At 35.7% G+C, this 11,537-nt stretch overlaps 3 protein-coding genes across 3 annotated transcripts; 2 read left to right on the plus strand and 1 right to left on the minus strand.

Moving 5' to 3' along the window:
* The first annotated feature begins 1,215 nt into the window (after positions 1 to 1,215).
* Positions 1,216 to 1,939, plus strand: LOC117631526 (lachrymatory-factor synthase-like). Its single transcript, XM_034364747.1, has one exon. It carries the CDS (start codon positions 1,323 to 1,325, stop codon positions 1,827 to 1,829), a length of 507 nt encoding a protein of 168 aa, XP_034220638.1. The 5' UTR covers positions 1,216 to 1,322; the 3' UTR covers positions 1,830 to 1,939.
* A 96-nt stretch (positions 1,940 to 2,035) lies between these two features.
* On the minus strand, positions 2,036 to 4,818 carry LOC117631520 (monoglyceride lipase). The gene is made up of 7 exons (XM_034364732.1): positions 4,321 to 4,818; positions 3,924 to 3,962; positions 3,746 to 3,816; positions 3,409 to 3,473; positions 3,079 to 3,168; positions 2,906 to 2,998; positions 2,036 to 2,684 (listed from the first exon to the last, which is right to left on the minus strand). The coding sequence occupies exons 1-7, from the start codon at positions 4,683 to 4,685 to the stop codon at positions 2,253 to 2,255; spliced, it is 1,155 nt and encodes a 384-aa protein (XP_034220623.1). The 5' UTR covers positions 4,686 to 4,818; the 3' UTR covers positions 2,036 to 2,252.
* A 6,182-nt stretch (positions 4,819 to 11,000) lies between these two features.
* Positions 11,001 to 11,537, plus strand: LOC117618900. The gene has a single exon (XM_034348667.1). The coding sequence runs from the start codon at positions 11,001 to 11,003 to the stop codon at positions 11,535 to 11,537; it is 537 nt and encodes a 178-aa protein (XP_034204558.1).

Raw genomic sequence — 11,537 nt, forward strand, 5'->3', positions numbered from 1 at the left:
TTTTTAAAAGAGCAAACAATAATTAAAAATTAAAGGAAACTATTATAGGAACTTGTACCAAATTTTAAAATTAAAAAAATTGAATTTCACCACCAACATGGTTTTTTATTTTATTTTATGACATGGACTTAAAAAGTAATATTTTTTTTTCTCTATTGTTTAAATTAATTAAAAATTTTAAAATAAGATAAATACAAAAATAAATAACAATAAAATTGACAGACTTTGACGGTAGGACCATCTTGATACAAAAAAAAAAGAAAGTGGAAGGACGGTTCAAATGAAAATTTTAGTTGGTTGACCAAAATGATACTGGAGCAATAGTTGAGGGACCATTTTAGTCATACCCTTTGATAGAGCTTCTCAAAAATTCTCATATACCCTTCAAAACTCAGTCACGTGGCCATCGTGTGATCAAAAATAACGGAATCTGTCACGAATGGACCATTTTTGTACAAAATAAAAAGTTTAAGGACGTTTGAATTGAAAATTTTAGTTGGTGGACCAAAATGATAATTGAGCAATAGTTGGAGGACCATTTAGGCCATTAACCCAAAGTTATATAAATGAAAATTACTAGGCATATATCATTAGGCATAAAATTAAGAGATAAAAGAAATTGATAATAATAAAAGGTTTTTCCGCTGCCGGGAGTTGAACCCGGATGATAAATTCAATCCATTTTATTGGGCTACAGCGGATTGAATGTTATTTATTGGGAATAAAATTTATATAAATGAAAATTACTAGGCATATATCATTAGGCATAAAATTAAGAGATAACAGAAATTGAAAATAATAAAAGGTTTTTCCGCTGCCGGGAGTTGAACCCGGATGATAAATTCAATCCATTTTATTGGGCTACAGCGGATTGAATGTTATTTATTGGGAATAAAATTTATATAAATGAAAATTATTAGGCATATATCATTAGGCATAAAATTAAGAGATAAAAGAAATTGAAAATAATAAAAAGTTTTTCCACTGTCGGGAGTTGAACCTAGATGATAAAATCAATCCATTTTATTAAGCTACAGCGAATTGGATATTATTAAATGGGAATAAAAGTTATATAATCATCTGTACCTTTGTAAGTGGTAGCTAAAAGTTATTAATTGATGAGGTTGTTTTGGTAAATCTCTTATGACATATCCCAACTTCCATTCCACTCCACTCAAGACATATCGCATATGGGAATCCAGAAAAAAAGAATATTTTGACTTTTGTGGTTGAAAGTTGAGTTGAGTGAGTTGTGATGAGCTAGCACTCAACTCAACTTTCTCATTTTCACGCTCTCCATTCTTTCCATTTGTTTCTTTCTCATGGCAGAAGATCAAATTCCAAAGTCCAAATGGGAAGGCAAAACCTCTGCTGATCTTGAAGGCTCATCAGCTGAACAAGTTTGGCTTCTCCTGGCCGATTTCTGCAGCTTACACAAGTGGTTCCCCGATATTGCCACGTGTTACCGAGTGGATGGCGTCCCTGGCCAACCGGGTGTGATCCGGTACTGCGCCCGTGCTCCTATTGATAATGATGAGTCCACCATCAAGTGGGCCAAAGAGAAGCTACTGTCCCTTGATCCAGTCCAACGGTGTTTGAGCTATGAGATTATTGAGAGCAATCTCGGGTTTAAGTCGTATGTTGCGGTAATGCAAGTAGTCCCGATCAACGGCGGAGATGGCAGCATTGGGTGCAAGATCGAGTGGTCGTATGTTTGCGATCCGATTGAAGGGTGGGGATTGAATGATTTTCGTTCATACCTTGACTCTTCTCTTCAATTGATGGCAGAGAAGATGACGGAGCATACTCTTCTATGTACCACTGGGTAACAATAATATTTGGTTGCTAATATTGTTGTGTTGGTGTGTTTATATCTTATGTAAATAATTCCAAGACTACAACATTGTAGTATGTTTAATAATTGAATTTTTTATTTCAAGTTATGTTTTACAATAATATTTAATACAAGTGATATTAGAAAATGAAAATTAAACAAGGTTTCGACAAAAAGTACCATATAGGTAAGAAAAAAAAATACGAAACAATAGCTTTCCGCCAAGATGAACATTGATCTATAATATTAATATATAACCAGAATGAGAATGATCACAAGCCACCGTGTAAATTGAATTCGTCTATTAAATACAGATTTTGACGATGACAAGCAAACCACAAACACGTAAATAACTTTCGAAATCTAAATGTAATATATGGCCTAACTGCTTCTGATGGAATGGGGGGTGGGTGAAGAATTATGTGACGTTAACATCTTCCACGGCAACCCTCAATCTCTTCTCCATCCAATTTATTATATCCTGTGCAATCTCTTCACGTTCCGGCTCGAAGAGAAGGTCGTGTAAGAAACCATCATAGAGCTTTATATCTTTGAACTCTGATGATGCCTCATTATAGAGATCTTGGGAGGCTAGTGGATCAGTGACTCTATCAGCAGTTCCATGCAGAACAAAGAAGGGGACGCTCACAAACTTAAAGTTCCGTGTCAAATGAGTGGAGATTCGCAATATCTCATAGCCTGTTCGGACCCTTATCGGGCCAGTATAGACCAGGGGATCAGAATACTTGGCCACCAATGCTGCAGGATCCCTTGAGACTGGAATACCCCTCTTGTTTGCACCCTTAAACTGGAACTTGGGAGCAACCAAAGAGACAATTGGAGCCACAGCCTAGATTACAACATCAGAGAAAAGTTTGTAATATGTAACCATGAATCAAGGGTGGAAATGCAATCAGACATCAGATGACACTTATCAACAACCCTAACCAGAACATAAGTTGGTTAATCGTTACAAGTTTAACACATCTTAAAGGAGTTCTTGGGGAATATAAAATTGCCTAAAAGATGAAGCATCAATATACATAGCCTGTGAGGCAGTAAAGAACATACCCCAACAATTGGATGTGCTGGCTTAACACGCAAAGCTGGTGATGTCAGCACAATGCCCTCTACCATTCCTTCAATTTTAGGGGAATATGCCGCCTACACAAAGGTTCAACAATTTTAACGATGAATTCAAAATCAATGAGGCTGGATGCTCAGTACATTATTTTATGGCATACCTTCAAAACAACAGCTCCTCCCGTTGAGTGACCAAAGAGGAAGCATGGTACTCCAGGGTTCTCTAACCTAATCTTTTCCAAGAAAGCTACCTATTAAAAGAGGATCAAACTGTCAAGCTTCAGGGTCACCACCATAATGGGGTTCAAAAGAAAAAAGAGACACTTGGAACCAAAAGTACAAGAAATCAGAGAAAACTATGCTCCCACCATCGTCTATAGATACTATGTTCATACAGAAAATCCTAAATATTGCGATGAGGGGATAATCATGCTGAGTTGAATGAAATTCCATGATTTATAACAGAACGGAAAATTTGCTGCTAAACTTACAGTATCAGCAACAACATAGTCTAGTGCAGGGACGTATCCATGCAATCCATCGCTGCCACCATGACCTACCACAAACAGAACAATACATTAATTATAAATGTAACCTAACAACCTATGAAATCATTCAGAATTGAGTAGCCGTGTTCATGTTTTCTATCATAAGCATCTATTGCACACGTCTGGGAAACGTTTTTCCGTTGGACTCAGAAGGTAAATGAAGAAGGCGAGTTGGAACTCTCTGGTATAAATCTCTTCCTGACTTTGATAGTATTGATGTTCATTTTGAACTACAAAAGTGAAAGAGCCAAAATGACTACAATCTTAAAAATGTAGCTACCTATCCAGTCCATTGCATATACCCCAAAGTTGCAGGAGGTTAGTTGCCTTGCAAAATCAGCATATCTTCCACTGAAAACAAAGGTGAACAAAAAATACATATTTAAAAAAACTTCACTTGAAAAATGAAAAAAACAATCAAATGAAAAAGAAAGAAAAAAAGTTCCTGAACAATTTACCTATGCTCATTAAGCCCATGTATGATGATCAAAATGCCCCTGAAATTACAGAGCAAAAGTACTCAAGAGTTGGGACAACGAGAACAAATTTGTGAAGACCATACAGAATAGAAGCAACAAGGAACCCAAACTGTACATGCAAGAGAAGCGACGAAGGAAAAAACACACAAAATCAGCACCACAGCCCCTTATTCCTTTCCTCTACTGTAACTCCCTGGTGAGCCACAATTTTATCAGAAAAATAAAACCGACTATTATGTGCATATTTTCCCCAAAAAAAGGCTACTTATTTTAGTTTATTAACTCCCGCGCTCAGATTCAGAAAATTTAACCCCAAAAAAATTTAAATAAAACAAAACCAATAATAGATATAAAATAGAAACAATGACACTTGTACCTTGGTGTACCGGAGACCGGAACCCACGACCTGCAGAAGAGGGTGTTGTTTCTACCGCCGAAGAACAAGAAGGTCGCCGAACGGTAGGGGCAGTGCTCGTCTCCGGTGCCATAGCACTCGGCCAACGCTCTCCGCCTGAGCGTGTCCTCCTCCTCTCTCTTCCACGCCGACTTCCGCTTCTTCGACGACGGAGCGTCGAGGAGCGATTCCGATATTACGCGGCGGCGACGACGGGGGAGGATGAAGAGGAGCAGGGAGAGAAAGAAGGTGTGGACGAAGAGAAGAACCGTCCTTAGGGTTTTGAGGAGCGGGATGATGCGGTTGCTGGCTCCGGAGGTCAGCTGCTCCATCTCCGCCGTCGACATGGCTGACGAATCGACGGTGGAGAATGAGAGCGAGCGACGGAGAGAGAGAGAGGGCGTGGAATTGATCCGGGAATTCGATTCGCTCGAAGAAAAGCAGAGGGAGAGGAAAAGGAAATGAAATAGAAAGGGAGAGAAGCTTTAGCGCGATTCGTGGGAATTTATAACGTTATGTTCTGCGAAATCGCAGCGGTCAATCTGGGGCGTTGATTTCGGTGGGCCCCGGGGTGTTGACGGTTTCGATTTGGGGTTTGATAAGTATGTGGTCCCGGGAGGGAGCGGGAAGGACGAGGAGCCGATGATTGGTGTGCGTTTGGTGACGTGGCGGAATTTGGATGGTTGATGGAGTGATGATAGGGGTGAGACTTTGTTTGGGAGGTTTCGGCTGGGACGGTGGAGATTGAAGAAACTTATTCGTTGGTGTGATCGAACGTACCGGAGATGAGTTTGATGATATGGTCTACGTCAAGATAATTAATTTTTGGGAAGGCAGCTGTGGAAATTTATTGTGCAATAATATACTCTGGCTTGGCTAATCAGCTCGGCTCCTACTGAACTCGTTTGGTGCTTAAAATTGGATAAATCAAATATGTAGTGACATCTAATTGTTGGGAGACTTTGAAAAAACCCAAAAGAGAGAAAAAAAATTTAAAAGAAGCCAAAATGGACAAAATTGCCCTTATTTATTTTTGAATTTTCTAAGAAATCCTTTACATTTGCATTTCTTTGATTTGAAAGTTGAGAGGTTTTTATGTCTTTTTTGAAAAAACTTTAGCTTTTTTCAAAAGTAAAAGTTTTTTTGTGGCTAAAACCTAAATTTACTTTGATCATTTGGCAAAATTAACATTTATAAAAAAATTTAATTAATGAAATGACTTGATTTACAAACATCTACAAATACAGTGACTAAAATTAAAATTTCAGTGACCAAAATTGAAAAATTAAAATTTCGATGACCAAAATTAAATTTGACCCTAACTTCAGTGACGAAAAATATAATTAACCTTTTAAAGTATGCTTAAACTACTAATACAAGTGGATTTATTAAACTTGCAATAAATGAACAAGGATCTTTTTGGATTGAAAATTACCATAGGTATATAAGGAAACACACTTAAATCTCAAGGAGTCAGGCTGCCGTTACCATAAAGAAAACTAGTCATGCTGTAATTTTCCTAAAATATAAAGTTTAAAATACAGATAAATTAAATCTAATTGGTTATATTTATGAAATTAACCAAATAAGAAAATCCTTTAGCCGTTAAAGATTTAGCCGCCGTACTGGAGCCGAGCCCTTTAAGCAAATTGCCAGCGAGAAAAGAACAATTTAATTCATGAACGCCATCAAAACTGGAGACAAAGCTACTAACCCTCCAGTGTTCTCCACGTAATCATGCATGAACATATCATCGCAGATTCGCAGGGGAGATAAGCCTCTGGATTATCGTGCCAACGGATTTACCCAGTGAAATAGGATCTGGATTTACAGCAAATTACCCAATAACACATTGACAATACGTGTGAGAAAAAGTCGCTTCTCACAATATCGCTTGTACAGGAAGTAAAAAAAAATTCTCTAGATTATTGCCACTCATATCCCAACACGTGTCCCTTACCAGAAAAACAGGGAGAAGATTATCTGTTTTTATTTTATTTTATATATATATAACAAAATGTAAAGAATTGTGAAACATTCAAAACACCAGAATTGAACATTCAAAACACATTAGTTAATTCAAACATTAAGAATTGAAATTATTATTTAATGAGGATAATATGACAAATTCACTTTTTTTTTCATATTAAAAAAATTTAAAAATAAAAATATATAATAGGTCCTAGTTTTATGGAACATAACTATCCAAATTATTTTTTGATCTTTTCTTATTTTTTAAAATAAAATAATAAAAAGAAAAAGAAAACCAGCATTTGCCAAGGGCTAGTTTTCTTAATTTTCAAACCGAAATTTATGATATGTCAATTCAATCCCTTGACTTTGAGACTTTCCACTCTTTATTTATGGACACCATCTTCCCTCCCATACCATCACAACGATTTCGTGCAAGACAAGGACCAAGTCGGTCCAATCTTTTTCCTTCTTTTTTTTTTGGACTTTATCTTTGTAAAAATTAAATCATTTTATCCAAATTAGTATAGTTTAAACTACTATAAATTAATGTAATTTATGCGAATCATTTGAATTTGGGTGAATAGACTCACTCTCCTATGAATTAACCAAACCCACGTCTGCAACTATTTTCTCGTATAGAAACAAACAGATCAGCATACTGAAACTAGATGTAGGATCTTCTGCTTTTCTTTGTTTCGAAAGCAAATTTGAGAGGGTAGAAGGCCACATATAATTGTAAATGTTTTTTTAGTGGTGCATGTAACTTTCAAAACAGCGACACTTGAAAAGAGAGGAAGGAAAGGAGTGCAAGTATAAAACAGATAGCATTCAAGTCTTGAATAAGACTTGTGCTATAAAGCAACAAAATGGACATTCAAAATAAAGAAAAAAAAGCATATCGAATTATTGGTCTCCGTTTGGGTGGGTGGGGGGGAGGAAATAACATTTTTGTCTGAATTAGTGGGGGATTTAGCACACTATACTTCTTTTGCATTGCAAGTTGGAAAAGTTCGAAACCCAGGCTTTAAAAATAAGCACTTGTCAGTCCATTGGATTCCAAGAAAAGTTATAATAATCCGAACTCTTAATAAATTCATTTATTGTCTGTCGATTTTGATTAAGTTTTTAAGGTAGGAAATATTTCCGATATATTTGAGTGATATGCAAGAAATATAAATTATTACACAAATTTAACGATTCAAATAAAGGCTAAATATTTTATTTAGGATGGTTTAATTTGGAAATTTCGTTCTTCAAACTTGTAATGGTGCCAATCCCTGTGGATAAGGGATTGCATCGCCATCTTATCTGTAAAAATAATCTTATTAATTATTATTTCTTAAAATCTGTTAGTAGATTAAAATATTTCAAGTTTATGGTAAGATCAGATTATTATTATTATTATTATTATTTTTCTGTAGAGTTTTACTGGTTCATATTGAGCCAAACCATTCTGAACGATAACACACTTGAGCAACCCAGCGAAGTTTAGTCCCAGGTTCAAAAGATTTCGCTTTTGGTTCATATCCATTTTTATTTTTATTTTTTCAGAAGAGCCCATAATCCATCTTGACCCATTCATTGATCCACTGACCCACAAGGCATGTTTTACAGAACCATTGGGCTTCGGAAAGCTGGAATTAAGCCAATGTTTAACTTTCCAACCTAAACCCTGGATTGACTAGTGTCTTTCCAAAATTTGTTCTGTTCAATATTGCTTGTCATACTGGACTTGTTATGCAGTTATTCAAGGAGGGCAGATTTGGCAGCAGCAGTGTTCCGACTTTTTGATTTGTAAATTTCATTTCACACCTGGTTTTTTTCCTTGTCATTGACTGTTTGTAGGTTGGCAATGAGGAAGACATTGGGAAGTACATAATGGACAGTAAAGGTGGGTTTACTGATTGCCTATATCTTTTCATAACTTCCACAATAATGGAACACCCATGGCGTGACAGTGAGGATTGACTTCTCCTCTCTCTGTCACAACGGGCGTACAAAACGGAAAGCTTTATGGACAATCTATCCTCCTTTTTACAAGAAATTTTCATAGAGATTGTTGTGTTTAATTTAAAAGAAGATAAAGGTCGAGTGGGTGTGGCATTTTTTAAGTTCTCTAATTGCTTTTTCTCACAACAATTATTTATAATTAGTGATTATTATATATTTTACCGAACGAACTGGCCTTTTAAAAATTTCAAAATAATCACTTATGAACTTGAATTTTCTTGTTTCCCGATTGATATGGATTTCATGACTTTCTGGATTAATAGACTAAGCTATTAAATTTTATTCTCATTCCAATTGCCAGGCAATAGCCATTGTACCACATTCCAATGCGGTCAACGATTTGAGGTTACAGTGGGGAACGATGTTGAAGTGAAGTGTATGGTACTGATGTTTAGGGTTTAGGGATGTTGCAATAATCAATTATATTTCTTCTATTAATTTTCTCCAATATCTCAATTGATTCCCATCACCTTGATATGTTATATATAGAAAACAAACCAAATTTGGATGATGCCATTTTCACAATAAAAACATTTTATACATAAACTATTCATGCGTTTCAAAATTACCACAAAATTCTAATGATAAAAGAAGACACAAGAAAATTATTCAAAATAAAAACGGAAGCCAGGTGTGAAAACCCACAAAGAGTCCTCATGGAATTTGTTAGAATTTTAAGGACTTGTTCCTAAACAAAATTCTTTGAAAGCATAAGGATTGTGGATCAATTTTGACATGGAAAAAGTATATTTAACATAATCTTCAACAACTTTGGAATTCTAAAATAGGTGAGCCACATCAGAAAAATCCTCTCCAACAGCCTTGTCAAACTCAATCATCAAAGCTGCAATATTTTTCTCTCTCTTTAGTACTGGTAAGTTGACTTTGGCTCTTCAAAACATTTAATTTCACTTTGAAAAAATAAAATCTACCTTGAAAATGTTAAAAACATATATATTTTTTATTTTCAAACAATAAATACATAGACATTTTTCACATGTTTTCATATTTTTAATTATTTTCCATAACATTACATTAATTGAATTGAAGAGTCTAGCGGGGCACAAAATATTAAAGCAACCAAAGCTTGTCAAATTGCCACGTAGGTCAACAAACTTCAATTTGAAAAGTTTGGTTTACTACTACTGTTGGAGATGCTCTAACTATGGCTAAAATTATGTTGTTATTGTTGCAATGTTAGGTATACCACATTTGCATACCATCTTGTGTATCATCTCTCTAATCGAGGTGGAGTCCACCAATACAATTGGGCCACCTCTATTAAAAATGTGATACACAATGTGGTATGACTAGAATTTTTGTTTGGAAACAATGTAAATGACAAACCAAAATACAATGAGTAATGCTAAGTATATCACATTTGCATACCACCTTTCTAACAGGAGTGAAGCCCACATCTATTAGATATATAGTATATAAATATGATATGACCAGTATTTTTTAAATAGAATATCTTCTTGTGGCCATATATAAAGATATATTCAAAAAATACGAAGCCCAGTGGTGTGGGTTTGATTATGGTCCAAAGTTCAAATACTTGGGAATAAAAGCTCCCCTTTTTTCATTTTGGTGTAATTTTCAATATTAATGTAGAACTTACGTTGCCTTCAGAAAAAAAGTTAACAGCGATCATCTTCCTGCTTTTGCTTTTAAGTAAATCCCTGTCAAACTAAAAGCCTTTGTAAATTTAATTTTCCAACAAAAGAAACACTGACAGCTCAATCGATATATAAGTGCTTTTTTCTTAAGCTTTCCGAGATACCTGTGACCACAATAAGTCTTTTATCACCATTCTGATAATCTCTCTACTATGTCCCTACCTTTTTTTCACATGCATGGTTGGCTCTGTTTCTCGTGAAGTTAGAGCTCTCATTAATCTACTTTTTTAGGCACCAAAGGTGTTTATATCAGAGGAAATAATACAAGTCATTTTCTAACAATGTATCTTGTTCCCCCAGTACTGAAAACGAAATCATAACTAAGAATTGGCTTTCATGGTTGGAATTATTTTTTTTGAATTTATTATATTTGTTGGGTACCTAGCATCATTTTTCCTTATCATACATATGAATTGAAATAAAGGATTCATGATTTTCTAGCACTTTAAATAAGTTTTTATTGCGCCAACGAGTCCAGCTCAATGAAAAAAGGCTTTAACTTGTATATTAAAAGTTTTAGGTTCGAACCCTCATAACATCTTAATTGTGTGCGCGTATGTGAGAAACATTCATCTCCTTGATAGTTTAGAATATAACTTATACTGAAAAAAGAAAATTCAGTTGTTGCTGCAACAATAAGAGCCCACCACCCAAAAAAAAGGAAAAAAGAAAATAAAAATTCAAGTACAATTCTTAATGGAAAGTGAAAGCAGAAAGGGGCAATTAGCTTTTGATAAATATCTTGCTTTCACATACTCATTAATTACTGAAAATTACTTGTTCATAGAATCATAGTCCACATACATTTTCTCTCATCCCTAGAGAGATAACAGGGAGTAATATAAAATCACAACAGAGGCCTAAGAATTCTTCAAACCCAATTTCAAAACTTTCGTATCTCTCAGAACTCTAATTCACTTCAACTCTATTTCCACTAGTTCTTTGTCATTGCTCCCTTATTTCTCTCATCTCATGGCACCACCAAACAGAGAAAACCAAATGGGTTCATACTCTAACACCAGCATTGTCCAAAAGCCACCCAGGCTTTCCATGGGAAGCCTTCAAAGAACCATTTCTGACATTTCAGATGAACTAAGCAGCAGCTCCAAAGAAGCCATTCATGCCATGCAGCTTCCAACTATCTCTGAGGTTGAGGATGCCAAGTGTGAGTGCTGTGGCTTGTGTGAAGAGTGCACCAACGAGTACATCAATCGCGTGCGAAACCAGTATTCGGGGAAGCTGATTTGTGGGTTGTGTGCAGAAGCTGTGAAGGAAGAGATGGAGAAGAATGGAGGCAAAAGAGAAGAGGCTGTCAATGAGCATTTCAGTGATTGTGTCAAGTTCAATAGGCTTGGCAGGGCATACCCTGTTTTGTACCAGGCGGAGGCCATCAAAGAGATCTTGAAAAAGAGTTCAAAAATTAGGGCCAAGTCTACAGGTCCTAGAGATAAGAGTGTTAAAAAGAATAATGCCATCACAAGGAGCTCCAGCTGCATTCCTGCGATTAATCGAGAAGAACTGAGCCCTAAACCCTGA

Source organism: Prunus dulcis, chromosome 1 (assembly GCF_902201215.1).
Source record: "Prunus dulcis chromosome 1, ALMONDv2, whole genome shotgun sequence".
Lineage (NCBI taxonomy): Eukaryota > Viridiplantae > Streptophyta > Magnoliopsida > Rosales > Rosaceae > Prunus > Prunus dulcis.

Bases quoted from the DNA above. Each gene is read 5' to 3' on its own strand.
- LOC117631526 (XM_034364747.1), top strand. From the start codon at position 1,323: ATGGCAGAAGATCAAATTCCAAAGTCCAAATGGGAAGGCAAAACCTCT.
- LOC117631520 (XM_034364732.1), bottom strand. From the start codon at position 4,685: ATGTCGACGGCGGAGATGGAGCAGCTGACCTCCGGAGCCAGCAACCGC. The intron at 3,817-3,923 runs GTAAATTGTTCA...CTTTGTTTTCAG, and splicing joins CATGGGCTTAATGAGCATAG to TGGAAGATATGCTGATTTTG. The intron at 2,999-3,078 runs GTATGCCATAAA...ACCTTTGTGTAG, and splicing joins GAGGAGCTGTTGTTTTGAAG to GCGGCATATTCCCCTAAAAT.
- LOC117618900 (XM_034348667.1), top strand. From the start codon at position 11,001: ATGGGTTCATACTCTAACACCAGCATTGTCCAAAAGCCACCCAGGCTT.